At 36.9% G+C, this 16724-nt stretch overlaps 1 protein-coding gene across 1 annotated transcript in view; it reads right to left on the bottom strand.

Annotated features, from left to right (window-relative positions):
- LOC141389940 (estradiol 17-beta-dehydrogenase 11) overlaps positions 1 to 14476 on the bottom strand; it is a 46710-nt gene extending 32234 nt beyond the window's left edge. Inside the window, exon 1 of the mRNA XM_073962221.1 lies at positions 13896 to 14476. Within this exon, the coding sequence (XP_073818322.1) occupies positions 13896 to 14189 (294 nt within the window). The 5' untranslated portion in view covers positions 14190 to 14476. The remainder of the gene's footprint in view (positions 1 to 13895) is intronic.
- Positions 14477 to 16724: the final 2248 nt, after the last annotated feature.

Below are 16724 nucleotides of genomic sequence, written 5' to 3'. Positions count from 1 at the left end.
CATTGTCCACCTAAAATTGTGAAAGGACCCTTATTATTACATTTTAATTAAGACTGTTTTATGGAGGAGGGTATAAAAAGTTCGGCCAAGCCGAACTTAACGACTTTTTACTTGTTATGATTCTAAATAGGTTGGCGCATCTGAACTTTAACTTAATACAAAATGTGGATTTATCCTAAAATATCACGAGTTATTGCCACCGTGGTGTAATGGTATGCACACCCGCCTTGCACGCAAATGGTCGTGGGCTCGATTCTCCCTCAGTAATATTGGCGACATTTCCTGAGTATTTCAGCCATGTAAAACTTCTCTACAAGTGGTGTCTTAGGATACGCCATTCGGACTCGGCGATAAACTGTAGGTCCCATATCATTGAGCTAATATGAATCGGGTGGCACTCACTGATATGAGAGAAGTCTCCGTTTTCCCGTCTGGGATGTTTGTGGAACAATTATATTAAGTTATGTTCGAAGATGAGTCATAACGGTTCACTCCAAAAATTCAAAACTTTTCGCTAAAATGGTGAGCACGATAACTCTCGAAGACAGTAAGGTCCATACTTTGGACATCGTAATATTTCTGCGAGACATAGATCAGGTTCGAATATGGACTATATCGGTGTATAAAGTGCAGTTGAATACCTTCTCCTGAATCGCTTTGTTTTTTTTTTTTTTTTTGCAACAATTTATATTCGCTGCCCCCATTACGAGGATACAAGTTCTTTTACGGGGCAAGTCCATACTTACTCATAAAATGGCCAAAATCTTTAAAAAAAAAACCCTCTACGGCCACCATATGTAGTGGCTTGTGCACACGACAACTTTGGAACTGGATACTGGGTTGGTCCACACTTATCATATAGCTATACGATATTTCTGAAAATCTTAGAAAAACTTCGAAGCTGATATTTATCGGTCCACTCCTTCCGGTACCTCCCTCACTAAACATTCGCTAACATGGTACGCGCGATAGCTCATAAATGGTGCAACCGATTTGGTCCAAACTTTGGATCTCATAATATTTTGTCCAAACATAGTTTAATGGGTTTGTTTCAATATTTTTACCGCCAAGTTCATACGTCCAAAATTGTGAAAATTTTTTAGGGAAAAAAGTTTCAATTCGCACACAATTCTGTCGGCAAAGACTAGTTGATTTCGTCTTCAACTTCTTTACGTAATCGAACCCTTGGCATTCAAGTTCTGCGTGTACTACCATGACGTCCGTATTTGTACTCCTTTTAAATTGGATGCTCATTCTTATGACATGGTCAAACAGACGCAATCGTTGTATCACGCTGTAGTTGAATAGTCGATACAACTTGTGCTTTACAAGACGCCGATATTCGCCGTCAACGCAAATTGGCCCGTATACCTTTCGAAGAATTTTTCTCTCAAACACACCTTACACTGCCTTATACTCCGGCTTCGGAAACATTCTTCTTATTCACAACTGATGTTGTTTGTTGAATTTTTGGCTGTGCCGAGGTAGACGAAGCCTTTAACTACCTCAAAATTACAGGTACCAACTTCCACATTAAGTCAGAGTTCTATGGCGACACTGCGCGTCAATAACATCAACTTGGTCTTATAACCCACTTTAGCAGATTTTCCTTCGACCTTCTTAAATGCATCAGTTACTTCTTTTACTGATCGGCCCATAATGTCAATATCATCAGCATAAGCAAGTAACATGTGACTATTGGTGTAGATTGTGCCAATTCTTTTGACGTTTGCCTCTCGTATAACCTTTTCTAGCAGGATGTTGAAGAGATCACACGTAAGACTGTCTCCATGTCTGAAACCTCTTTTGGTACCAAACTCTTCGGAAAGGTTCTTTCCTATTTTAACTGAGGACCTCGTGTCAGTTAAAGTCATTTTACAAAGCCGGATGAGCTTTGCGGGGATACCAAATTCAGACATGGCTTGGAATACCTTAGAACGCAGTGGGCTGTCGAAGGCTGCTTTATAAACGACAAAAAGGTGGTAGGTGTCGATCTGCATCTCTTGGGTCTTCTACAGGATTTGCCGCAGGGTAAATATCTGGTCAATGGTGGACTTGCCAGGTCTAAAGCCGCATTGATATGGTCCAATTATTTCGTTGACCATGGGCTTTAGTCGTTCGCACAATATCCCTGATACTATCTTGTAGGCGATAGGGAGAAGACGTATGCCCCTATAGTTGGAGCATAAAGTCTTATCTCCTTTCTTATGGACGGGACACAGAATGCTCAGGTTCCAATCGTCGGGTACGCGTTCTTCCTGCCATATTTAGCAAACTAGCTGATGCATACACATTATCAGCGTGTCGCCTCCGGTTTTAAACAGCTCGGCTGGTAGGCCATTAGCTCCTGCTGCTTTATTATTCTTCAACCGGTTTATTGCTGACTTTACCCCATCTTGGCCGGGTGGTATATAAACAATACCATCTTCTGGGATTGGATCTGTGGTATCTTCGTCGATTTCGCTACTACTGGATACTAACAGTTTGGAAAAATGCTTGTAAGGGATTTTTGGTAGCCCTAACTTCTTACAAAAGCCCCTACTAACCCATTATTTTAACAAGGGCATGATGTACTGAATAACTAGTTATTATGTAAGCACTAGAATAACAGTTATTTCATGGCCACTACAAATTGAAGAAGTAAAAAAGTATCAGTCGACATTCCCGACAGCCTGTGTGGATTGAAATACTTTTTTTTCCAAAAAAAACTTACGTATTTACGGGGGGTTTCAAACAATATGGATAGGATTAAAGCTCAAAAATTTGCGGGGATATCAATAGATAGGGCTTTTTTTAACTGAGTTTCGACAATATTTAGAGTACCATTTTAGCGAATATTTTCGAACTTTTGTGGGTGAGGTATCCTTTCACCTTTGAATTTCGTCTAATATTCTAAGAAATATTACGATATCCAAAGCGTGGACGAATTCAGTATTCAGTTCGAGCTCTCCAGTTACTACATATGGTGCCATAGGGGGTTTTTACAACTTTCGGGCTTTTTTCTCAATTAGTATGGACTTGCCCTTGAAAAAACTTTAACTGTCGTAATTGAGGCAGCGAATGCAAGTTGCTTCAACAAAAATCAAAGTGATCCGAGAGCAGGCCTTGAAGTGAATTTAACTAAAAATACACAATTTTTCCGACCATTTTTTACCCTTTTGGGGAGGTACCTGAAGGAGTGGACCGATATGGCTTATCATCGAACTTAAACTAAGTTTGCACAAAATATTACGAAGTCACATTTTGGACCGAATCGGTAGGTCCGTTCGAGAGTTATCTTGCGCCCCAACCACTACACACGGTGTCATAGGGGTTTTTTGCAACTTTAAGGCTATTTTCTCAGGAAGTATGGACTTGCCCCGGATCAAACTTGTACCATCGTATGGAGGGCAGTGAATATAAGTTGTTACAACAAAAATCAAAGCGATTCGTGAGCTGGTCCTAAACTCAACTTTTCCGAAATTTTGTGTGGGAGGTGCACGAAGGAGTGGACCGATTGAGTTCAGATTAGAACCTCAATTAAATCCAGTAGAAATTTGACGGTGTGCAAAGTATGGACTAAATCGGTTACTCCCTTCAATAGTTATCGTGCGCCAAATTTTCCGAACAATTTCGAACTTTTTTGGGGGAGGTAACCGAAGGATAGTCCGATATTGCCCATCTTCGAACTTAAACTAAGTTTAGGCAAAATATTACGATACCCAAAATTTGGTTCGAATCGGCTGACCAGATCGAGAGTTATCGTGCGCACCAGCCAGCCAGATAGACAGACGGACGGACATTGCTACATCGACTCCAAACTGTCTGAAACGGATTTCGTCCAAACATACTTGGGGTCTAAAACCATTATTTCGATGAGGCACATTTTGCCCGAATGAAAGTCTATATACCCTCGTTAGCATAAATCAAAATGTTACCATCATTTAATGGTATACGCAGATCAATTTTTGAAAAGTTATACATTGGTGAGCTGATTCTCATTTAGTTGGCTTCCATTTTTACTTTGACAGAAAAATCGTGAAAAGTGTGGTTTAATCACAAATCGAGAAATCGAGTACGATGAAAACACCGTACTCATTACTTAGTAATGAGTCATATAAGTAGTTTTTTTGTTTACATTACTTTGTAATGGGTTACATAATGAATACCGGATCCGATTTTTTCTGGGAAATACCGAACATCGGGAGATACCCTTCTGTGGTGGCTATATGCAGACATGGGCCAACACCGACAATTTTTAAGTGGAAAGTTCTATACCCCCAACGAAGACGAAATTAAAAATTTTAGCCATTTCGGTTGGATATTACAGCCACAACCTTAAAAATATCAAAAACTGGGGTTCTATATGAAAACGTCGAACTATACTGATAATTTTATATGTTTTATACCCCCATCGAAGACTAAATACCAAATTTTATCCATTTCGGTTTGATAATTACGCTGAAACTTTCAAAATACTATAAGTCGACCGATGCTATAAGTCGACCGATATGGGCCATTTCCAATACCAAACATCCTGGGAGTAATGGAAATTTCTACACCAAATTATACAGCTCTATCTTAAATATTGTGAGCTGTATCTTGATTTCAACAGATAAATGGAAGGACATGGTTATATCGATCTAGATTTTTATGCTGATCAAGAATATTTCGATGTCTTACAAACGGAATGACAAATGTAATTTTAAAAAATTCGAATAACATTAATACTCTGAAAAATACTGAAGATAACTTAGAGCATAAACAGTGAACTGCAATTTGAGAACTATGTACCTAAGTATTTGCAACATACAGGTATTTACATTACATAAGCATGAACTTGATTCCGTTATCTGTCAATGTAAACACCTGTGTAATTTATTCGCCATAACCAGTGAATCATTTTCCCATAGCACTTAATGCATGGGAAAATTACCGTCTAAACAAAGATGAAATGGACGCTAAGATTACATTATCAGATTACTTTGTTAACCATATTAAATTGGGTGTCAGAATTACGTTCCTGTAGTTAAAAAAAGTCCAAAGATCTCATTTTCAAAATAGGTAATAATATTTAATTTCCAAACTAATTCATTGATGCGGATAAACACATGCTATAACAAATGTTTTTTTTTTTTTTATTTCACACAAACAAATGTACAATTCATTAAAATACTAAAAACTGCGATAACATGATAAACAATTACAAAAAAAAAAAAATAAATAAATAAAACAAATAAAATAATGGGAGAGGGTGAAGATCAAATTTTTCTTTTTTGTGTTTCATCAAAATGCTTGACAGACAGACGGACATTTGCCTTTAATAAAAAAACACCAACTTGTGTAATTAGCGACAATTTGACTCGTGTTAATTGAGAAGTTCAGAAGCAAGACAGCCACAACAACAAAAAAGTACAAAAACAAAAATGTAGTTAGGCTCTTTTTTTTGTTAAACAAATACTACTACCTACCGGAGAGTAAGAAAAAATACAAAAATTGAGCAAATATTTATTTAAGATTAAGCGACGAAATAGAAAAAAATATACAACAACAAAATATCCAAAAATATTTAGAATACCATGAATGGAAATCACACAAACCGCACCCATTACGCACCGAAGCGTTAAAGCGGAAGCCTTGAAGATGCAAAAAATGCTTAACTTTTACATTATTTGAAGTCATCATATAGGCGATTGAACATTGTTTGTATGGAAATTAAGGGTTATTTATATGTCAACTTATTCAAATTTTATGATGGAGAGGAAGCTGAGATATTAAGTTTGTTATAAAAATAAGATAAAATATAATATATTGTACTCACAAAAATAGTCTTTTAAGATAATTTAATAACATTAGTGTTGAAATAAATATTAGCAGTTTTAATCCGAAAACGTTGATAAAAACTTCCCCAGTAAAATGTTCGATGCCAAAGATGCCATTCAATCATGGATGCAAGTGAGCTGGCATGTAATTTTTTTAGCATCTTCATCGATGCATTTTATATGAGCGTGGACCCCAAAAGATGCTGTTCATTTTTGGATTCAAAGCATGACATTTACACCAATGCTTTGACATGTCATTTTCACCAATTCTTTGGCATGCCATTTCCACCCCTTTGCAATGACATTATCATTACGACAAGAACTTTGATAACGATGATTGTGATATCGAGTCTCCGACAACATCAAGCCTATTGTAAATAATTAATCTTATATATTTAGTAAAAATTGTATAAATAAAAACACAAAAATTCATCTCTATTTGATCGATGGAATGGGTTCAAATGCTGATAAAACGATCGGATCTTTCACGACTTTGTTTGAAACAATGCAAAAGGTACCATGAAATAACGTCATCGCATTGAACCCCTTCCTTCAAATTTTGCTGGGTTCAGAATACGTGAAATAGACAGATACTATTATACGAGGACTATACTAAAACATGTCAAGAATTTTTGGTAAGGCCACTAAGAACCGAAAAACCAATCGAAATAATCTTTAAATTTTTCCGCGAAAAGTCTCAACATGGACTTAAGGCAGAATGTATGAACGTTTGTGCGGAAGGTAAGGAAATCAGCAAAAATCTGGAAGCCACACGATCCGGGTAACCCATTACAAAGTTATGTAAACAAAGTTGAAAAATAATAGGTATTTTTATACCCTAAATCATATTATGGAGGGTATATTAAGTTTGTTTTTCTGTTTGTAACGCATTGAAATATACATTTCCGACCCTATAAAGTACACGCAGAGAAAAAAATATGATTGATCCAACAATATTCGAAGAGCAAAATATGTATTGTAAAGATATTGTTAAATCCAAAAATAGTTTTTGTCAACTGGACAATAGTTCTCTCTTTTCTTCTACAATTTTTTCTCTTCTCTCGCTATTCGATGCCGTGTTGAAAAAAAAAACAATTATGGTGAGTTTTGTTTGTATGAGATGATGCCTTTATCTTTGTTTTTGTGTGTATGTATACCAAACAATGAGACTCTTGTTTTTATTTGTTTCTGTTTTGTTTCATTCTTCTATCTTCATTGTGCTTTGAGGTTTGGTGTTATACCGGAGTTTGTTATGGTGTTTAATTATTCCTTATGTTGTGGTGGGTGCTTGTGGCTGTTTGTTTGTCTTTGTTGTCAGCCAATGCAGCAAACCATGTATTTTGTTCATCAATGATTGCAATATTATACGCGACATTTATATCCAAGTTATAAGAAAAGTGTATATGAGAAGTATATACACTCAAATCAAAAATTTCTGGGCTGGTTTTCTGGGTTGACAATACTTTTTGTAAATAAAATTAGATTATGATAGTTCCTACAATCGGTATTGTTAACGATTTTTACAATATTGCGGAAATTCGAAAGTTGTTTTTGTTTTCTATGTTTGGAACAAAAGATGGTATTTTTGGATTTGGATTACAATGTTTGAACAAAACAAATACATTTTTGGAACCAAAACAGATATTTTTGTTCCAACAAAAGCGAAAAATATTTTTTCTCTGCGTGTATATATTCTTTATCAGGATAAAATTCTGAGTCGAGAGCCCTGTATTTTTGCACCCTAGTGTCTTTTCTCCATAGGCAGGTCAAGTTCGAAGATGGGCAGCCACGTTATGGTATGGCCCCCATGTAACGGTACCTCCCGATTTTCGGTATTTCGAGGATTTTAGCTAAAATTTTAAACCGAACTATCTGTAATTTGCCATTTAAGGTTCTCGGTGGCCACGAAACTTCTTCAATAAAAATCGTCAATATAGGTCTATGTTTCGGTAAAGCCCACATATAACGGCACAGCGGACTATGCCGTGAGGAAATTTTGCTATTAGCATGTTTTTATACCCTCAGCCTTGATGCTAACGATGGTATAACACTTCCATACGGTCAAAATCTGTCTCATAGAAACAATGGTTTTAGACCCCAAGTATGTTTGGACGAAATCCGTTTTAGAAAATTTGTACCCGATTTAGTCGTGTCCGATTCGACCGATTCGGTGATATAGCCCCCATAGAACGGTACCTACCGATTTTCGATATTTTGAAGGTTTTAACTACATTAACTTACCTATGTGGCTGAAATTTCTCACTTAGTTTTCATTGGGGGGAGGCTACAAAACTTTCCCCTAAACATTTTTTTAGTATATGTCCACGTTTTGCTATAGACCCGCAGAGCGGTACCTCCTGATTTTCGATATTTTGAAAGTTTAACCGTATTATCCTAAAGGATAAACATTTGGTATACATTGTCTTCTTTGGGAATATACGATATCTACAGGTTTTCGTTATCTTGAAGGTTTTAGCCACATTATCTAACCAGAATAGGTGAAATTTGGTTTTTAGTCTTCGCTGAAAATGATCGGAAGAGGTATTGTGGGTTCTCCGATTGGAAGATAGAACGATACGTCTTGATGTCACTGTGCTTGGTATTTCCGATTCTCAATAGATAGAAAAGCACCTTGCAGAAAATTATCAATATAGGTTAATCTTTTGGTATGTATATTCCCAATATGAACGTACCTCCACATTTTACGTAATTTGAAGGTTGTACACTAGAGTGACCGAAAAGTGACCTCAGCATTTATGCTATATACGCTTTCATACGGGAAAAATGTGCCTCATCGAAATAATGGTTTTAGACCCCAAGTATGTTTAGACGAAATGTGTTTCAGACAGTTTGGAGTAGTTTAAGTTCAAAGATGGGCCATATCGGTCCACTCCTTCGGGTACCTCCCACACAAAATTTCGGAAAAGTGCAGGTTAAGACCTCCTCTCGAATCGTTTGTTGCAACAGATTGCACTCAAGGCACCTATTACGATGGTACAAGTTTTTTCTAGTGACAAGTTCATACTTCTTGTGAAAATTACCCGACAACTGTAAAGATCGCCTCCGCCCAGCATGTGTAGTGACTGGTGCGCACGACAACTTCCAAACCGAAAACTGCGTTGGTCCACAGTTTGCATATCGTAATATTTCTTAGAATGTTAGATGAAATACGAAGATGGTGCTTATAGGTCCTTTCCTGCTGGTACCTCTCCCGTAATATCTCATAAACGATTTGGTCCAAACTTTGGATCTCGAAATATTTGTTCTAAACTTAGTTTCAAAAGTGGGCCTATCGATTCATTCCTTAAGGTACCACAAATGATCAACGTTTTTGTTTAAGTGCTGTTAAGGGTCTGTGCGAGAATCCCATGGACATTTTTACCGAAGGTACTCCTAGTAGCCCTGTTTACAGCGACATTATGTTTTTCGTGGGCAAGACCGTGTTTCCTGATATAATGGTTCTATCAAGAAGAATTACTGCCAAAATAAGACACATTTTCAAAACGTACTATCTATTTAGGGTGTCTTCAGACAAAGATATGGATTAGGATAAAATCTCAAAAGTTTTGCGGGGTAGGTACCAAAAGGAATGGACCGACACTTTTGAGATTTTATCCTAATCCATATCTTTGTTTGAAGACCCCTAAATACATATGTTTTTTGGGAAAATGTGTTTCACTTCGCACAGACTGAGGGTATACTTCTGTCGTCAAAGCCGAATGATACTTCATTACTTGTTTTTTTTTTTTTTCATTTGACCCAAAAACCTTATATATGAAAGTTTATGGCGATCTGTTAACGTTAACCCGTGCCAACCTAGTCATCTGAGGTGAATTTTCACGAAAATTGTCTAAGCCCCTCAAATGGTTCAATCGATGAAAAACTTTACCAGTTCATTGTTGTGGCTAAAAACCGAATCCCACAAAATTCGTGAAAATCGGTATATAAAATAGATACCAAACTGGGCCAAGGACGCTACCTAGGGGCACTTCTGATTTTATTGGTCTCAGGAATGAGAAATAGAATTCAATTTTTATTCTAAAGTGATGGTCTTTATGAAAAGATTTCGAAATACTATGGTTTCGGGTCAATCCGGTACGAAAGAACCCGCTGCCGTGACATTGTTCCGTTGGTAGATACTTCTGTAATCTGAAGAGGAGGTCTTCGTTGCAGTGTGACCGTTATGCCATCGGCTTTGACACTTCTGTGCCACTTTTTTTATTTTGATACCAAATGTGCCATTTTTTGAAATTTTGTGCCACTATTTTCACAAGGAGGAGTAGAAAAATCGATGCAAAATACCGCTGAAACAACATGAATTTCAGAATGTTCTGAAAAATTGCTGAGAACATCATTTGGAAGATTTTTGCAAAATATTACTTTGTTCAACTCTCAATAGTTTAGGTGATACCGACCAGAATTATGTAAAATTCTCTATATGTTATCGATTTTGATGCCCTAGATGGAGTTTTTATACCCTCAGCATTTATGCTAACGAGGCTATATACACTTCCATACAAGCAAAATGTTCCTCATCGAAATAATGGTTTTATACCCCAAGTATGTTTGCACGAAATCCGTTTCAGACAATTTGGAGTCGATTCCGTCTGTCTGGCTGAAGCGCACGATAACTCTCGAGCGAATTAACCGATTTGGTCCAAAATTTGGCTTTCGTAATATTTTGTGCAACTTAGTTTAAGTTCGAAGATGGGTCATATCCTATCCACTCCCCCACAAAAGTTCAAAAATGTTCGGAAAAAATGTGTGCACGATACTCTTGAAAGGAGATGCCGATTTGGTCAATACTTTGCACATCGTAAATTTCTACCAGACATAGATGAGGTCCTTCTAGTACATTCCACACAAAATTTCGGATAAATTCAGTTTAGAACCTGCTCTCGAATCGCTTTGATTTTTGTTGTAGCAACTTGTAATCACTGCCCTCCATACGACGGTAAAAGTTTTATCAGGGGCAAGTCCATACTTCCTGATAAATAGCCTGAACGGTCCAAAAAACACTAAAACACCGTGTGTAGTGGTTGGAGAGCAGCATAACTCTCGAACGGATCTGCCGATTCGGTCCAAAATTTGGCATTTGCTATATTTTGTCCCAACTTAGTTTAAGTTCGAAGATGGGTCATATCCTATCCACTCCCCTACAAAAGTTCAAAAATGTTTGGAAACATTGTGCGTACGATAACTCTTGAAAGGAGTGGCCAATTTGGTCCACACTTTACACGTCCTAATATATCTACCAGATATAGATCAGGTTCGAATATTGTCAATATTTTTCTACGCCTTCCTGTACCTCCCACACAAAACTTCGGATAAGTTCACTTTAAGATCTGCTCTCGAATCACTTCGATTTTTGTTGAAGCAACTTGCATTCGCTGCCTCCATTACGACGCTAAAATTTTTTTCAGGGGCAAATTCATACGAATCCACGAACTGATCAACCGATTTGGTCTAAATTTTGGCCATCTTCATGTTTTATCCAAATTTAGTTTCAGTTCGGAGTTAGGCAATACCGGTCCACAACTTCCGGTACTTCCCCCCAAAATTTCACTAAAATGCTATGCATGATATCTTTTGAATGGGCTGAGGGTATATCTCTGTCGGCAAAGCCGACTGATACTTTTTTACTTCTTGTTATATCAACTTGTATTCGCTGCCCTATTACGACGGTACAAGTTTTGTTCAGGGGCAAGTTTATGTTTCCTGAGAAAATTTCCGAAAGCCGTAGAGCTTCATGTGTAGTTGCTCCGGCCATAACTCCGGACGAAACAGCTGATTCGATCCAAAATTTGACCTCCGTAACATTTTGTCCAATTTAGTTTAAATTCGAAGAAGGGCTATATCGGTCCACCCATTCCGATACCTCCCCCTCAAAAGTCTAACAAAATTCACTAAAATGGTACGCAGGCCTATCTTGAAATAATCTTCAAATTTAGTTTACCTTCGAAAATGTCCTATATCGGTCTAAGGCAGAGACGCGCTTCTTTGCAAAGACAGTATAGTGAGGGCGCCCACTGAGTTGTTTTTCAATTGTCTCTCTCTCTCTCACTTACAGTGTAACTGAATGAAAACAAACAATAAACTTCATGTGGTTATTGTTTTCTTCATCATACATACACACATACTAAACCATTGATGGAAATTCTTGGGCGACGCTGGTCTAAGGCAGAGTGAGGCAGAGAAATTTTTTGGATCTCCATTGTGCTCTCAATGAGCGTAAATTTGTTGATGCTCACAACGTGTTAGCATCTACACAGGCTGTGAGCGATAACCAATTTACGCTCACTTAGATCACATGGGCTCTCTTGTAAGTCAAAATGCCTTCCACTGGTCTAAGGAGAAGAAGACGATACCACCCATGTTTTTTAAAGATCTGTTTAGAGTCTATTCGAAGATCCTTTCGAAATTCATAAAGATGCTTCTCCATGTGGTCCTGTTTACAGAGATAATATATTTTTCGTTCAAAATACACGCAGAGAAATAATATTGTTGGAACAATCATATTCTAAGAACAATATAGTGTATTTTAAAATTCTTAAAAGATGTATTGTTGGCGCAACAATATATTTTGTGTCCTCAAGTTTCCTAATAAAAAATATATGGTTGAAACAACAATATATATTTTCAGATTTTTAAAATACACTATTTTGTTCTTAGAATGTGATTGTTCCAACAATATCTCTTCTCTGTGTGTACGTCCAAAAGAAGCCTCAAAATACATAATTATCGGAGAAAAAGATTTTGGTTGCGTAGTCGATTCGATATTGTCAATAGGTGAAAGTTCCAATTCACACAGACAGAGGGTATATCTCTTGTTCCAATGGGGGTTTGTTCAACAGATAAGTTCTACTACTTTAGGGCAACATATTGCTAAAGACAGCAAGGTCAAATTCTTATTCATTTCTGAGATAAAGGCCTGGTAAATGAAGGAAAATTTAGTGTTAGCCCCATTTAGAAGATGTGGCCATAAAATCCGAACTGGATCTGCCAGTACCAAACCCAACGAGGGGTTTGTAGTCTCCATATGTACTTTCAAAAAATGCATAATGCGTAAAAAGAAAAAAGTGTGCCGCCACCTTTTGTGCCACTTTTTCGAAAGACATGTGCACTTTTTTCAGAAATGATACCTTTTGAGATTCTTTTGGAAAATTTCCAGCTTTCACACTGTCTTTGTGCCATACTTAATCAATATTTCATTCCTTTAGACAGCTTTGTCTGCGATGTAAGGTATTCTGTGGACCATTTCTGTGGTAAAATGTTTTTCACGAAATCCATATTAATGTGTGGGTATAAGGTGCCTTATTTCAGGTGATTTGGAGCTCACATATATAAAGCTTTTGGGTCATATGTCACAAGTGGCGACACAATAAATTACCATTACCAATCTAGTTTGTACTATCTTGTCTTCTTCTTTTCCCCATTTTCGTAAAAAAATAAATGCATAATTTTCTTTTTCAAAATTTCAAAACTAATTTACATGGCTCATTAAATCGATGAATCCACTTAAGTACGTATGTGTGCATCAACCGCGGATGCTTTCACGAATAGTTTTATATTTAAATGAACATTCATTGAATATTAATTAGTCACAATCAGATTGAAATGATTCACAAACACAAGTTGAAATGTACGTTGCAACTCTTGTTCTTCATGATAATTTGCTATTTATACGAACAGCACTGTGTAACCACTTTTGATCGTAGATATGAATCTTTGAGTGTTTGTGTGAGTGTGTGCAAAAGAGTTCATTTTTTGAAACAGAAAACTTGTTCATTCATTGATGTCGTTATTGGCTGATAAAACCAAAAACAAATCAAAACAACTGAAGATAACAAAATTCTTCTTCATGTTTAGGCCATAATTTCATCTTACAAAACGAAAGTTTTGCTTTTACTGTTGTTGTTTTATTATAATTATGTGTTAAATGCATTCAAAAACGTCGTAGGTGGGGTTTGATGAAAAAAACATGTTTTACTGCTTTTGGTTCAACAAACATTAAAATTTAATCGGCAGCATGTGCCGAAAAGCATCCATAACACATCTCCCTCCGCACTCTTTGGAATTTGTGTCTCAACTTACCAATGCCACTTTGCCCATAACATCTTTTTCCTTGAGGCCCAAACTGAACAGGTAATCCAATAAATGCTTTAGAAAAACAGCAAACAATATCAAAGGTAACATTAACACAAAAAACACCATCTTCAGGTTGTAGATGCCGCGGGTAACCTCGTCATTTTGACGTGGAGATGCGGAGGCGGTAGATGGAGATGTCACCGTTGTTGTTGTTGTTGTTGAACTGCGTACTGGTGGAGTCGCCGCCGTTGGTACATCTGTTGATGAACGAGTCATTACGGTCACAGATTGGTCAACCATTGTTTCACAACTCTCAATTTGATTTTGTTCCACACAAAATAATTTTAATTTTCATTAATATTTTTAATGAAATTTTAAATATTTTTTATAATAAATATTTTTTTTAAATTTCACTTCTTGGCACAAATGCGCGCGCGTCCTAGGATTCGTTTTTACCGTTTCTTTAGCTTGGCCCGTTGTTTTTTTCTGGCACTTCCACTCTCAGCGGCGATTTAAACGCGTTTGCCGTTTCTCTGTTTATCGTTGGTGTTCGCCCTGCTGTCGTTGTTGTCGTCGTGAAATTGAATATTTTCAAGTTTCTTCCAGTTTGGTTTGTTTGCTTGTTTTGTTGCGGATCTTTTTTTAACTCAAAACTTAGAAAAACCACTCATACGTAAGTGTGTTGGCTCGGCATAGCTTGTAGAATACTCAAAGCAGCGACCACCACACAAACAAACACACTCCATGTATCACCTATGGGATGTTAACTCTTTACAAAATTATACAAAAGGGGGGTTTTGTGCGACACATAATGGTTGCAAGTGCACAGTGGTTGGAGGCAATGGTTGTTGTGTTCAACTGTTACCAATTGGTTGCATACGCTTATCTCCAATACATCTTCGATTTCAGAAAATTTGGGACCGATCTAGTCTGTTCGTCCGTCAAACTTTCTGCCTGGCAAGGACAATATAACTCTCGAACGGAGTAACCGATTTCATCCAAACTTTGTATATCGAAATACAACTTCCAAATATAGTTCAAGATGCACTAACGAGTCCACTCCTTACGATACCTGCGCCGCAAAAATTCAAAATTTGTTATTAAGTTCAATTTAAGAGCTGTTCGAGGATTGCTTTCAACAAAAGTAGAACCATTAGTTCCGACTAAAACTATTTATTTTTCATGGGAAGTCCATACTTCCTGAGACAATGGCATGGTAGAACAAATACAAGGTAAAGTTAATACTACAACAAATACAACTCGAACAACAACCACAAAGGAATTTGTTTTTGTTTGTAAACCTTAGTGTCAACGTAAATGTAAACAAAACAAGGAAATGTCTATAAATTATTGGAATTTAAAAAACTAATAATTTTTCACATTTGATTGAATATTTTGGAAAACATGAATGAAAACTCGTTAGATTTTCAATTTGAATGTTTCCATATCATTCCACTAAATGCATAATTTCTCGCAGAAAGTAGAATACTTGCAAAAATGTTTCGGGTCGCTGGTAATTCATTGAAAAAAGAGAATATTTTTCAATCATTTGCTTTTGAAAACAAAAAAGCACATGTTTATTAGGGCTTTATTCTTTTCAAGTTTAACAAAATACCACACATATTAACAAATATTGTAGCGCCTCTATAAGCGGTGTTTTAGTGTGCGGCATGTCGTTCGGACCTGGAGGAGGTTACATGTCAATGATATGAAGCCGTCTTTATGGGAAATAGTTTTTTTTTTCTGATGAATAAATTTGTTCTTCAAAAATATATATCCCTAATATACATCGAACATAGAAATAAATACATAAAATGTCGAATGGAATTTGACACTAACACTACAACCCAGTTCAGTCAGCTGGGTATTGCTGCTACCTTTTCTTGTTCTACCATGAGACAATGGCCTAAAAACTGTAGAAAAAGCCCTGACGACACTAACTAAAATGACAGACAATAAGCACAACTTTAACAAATAAAAAAAACATTAGAATCGGCCAGACCGAAATAATATTCTGAACTAAAATTGAAATAATTATTAATTAGATTTATTTTATGTCCACAACTTTAGGTGGAGATATTTTGTGACCACGGATATCCAAATGCCTATATAAGGTCAGAAATGTATTAAAAAATTTCTTGCATCGGGCGCCACCCAGGAAGTGTTGAGTTGGGGAACTGTGGCCGACCAAAGGTTATTCAAGTAGCCGTCTCGTACTTATTAGAGACCTCCTAACGCCGGGGTGTCAGGCGAAACCGTGCCTATCGGTGTTTTAAGGTTTGCAGTTAGGGTACCAACTGTATTAGAACGGAGCCTCGTTGATACCTGGGCATCTCAACGCAGTAATGACTTAGTTGTCAAGTCCTTGCCATGGTACAGGAGGGCTATGCCATGGTGGACCTCACTTCCCCCATTAAATCTATGACGCATGGAGAATAAAAATGTAAACAAAAACAAAAAAACAATTAAAACAAATCCGATTGATGACAACACTGCAACGCCTACCCAGCAAAATAAAGTCCTTCCAAAATCATGGGTTTTGTAAGGGATTTTTGGCAGCCGTAACTACTCGCAAACCCTCTTTCTTCCCTATTATTTTTACAAGGGCATGCCGCACTCAGTTTGTAGTTATTTTATGACCACTAGAATAACTAGTTATTCTGTGGCCACTAGAAGTTGAAAAGTAAGGTGAAAAAAATCTATTTTAGAACAGGTGATGTATAGAATTTGTTTTTAATTTCATCACACTTCTTACTTTTATTTTACCTTATTTTATTTCGCTCTCTGGGCGAGTTGAACACACGAACCCTCTGATTTCTAGCCAAAGACACTACA

Source organism: Musca autumnalis, unplaced genomic scaffold, assembly GCF_047663935.1.
Source record: "Musca autumnalis isolate F117 unplaced genomic scaffold, ASM4766393v1 scaffold_1, whole genome shotgun sequence".
In the NCBI taxonomy this organism is placed as follows: domain Eukaryota; kingdom Metazoa; phylum Arthropoda; class Insecta; order Diptera; family Muscidae; genus Musca; species Musca autumnalis.
This window is presented reverse-complemented; position numbering and strand designations above follow the sequence as displayed.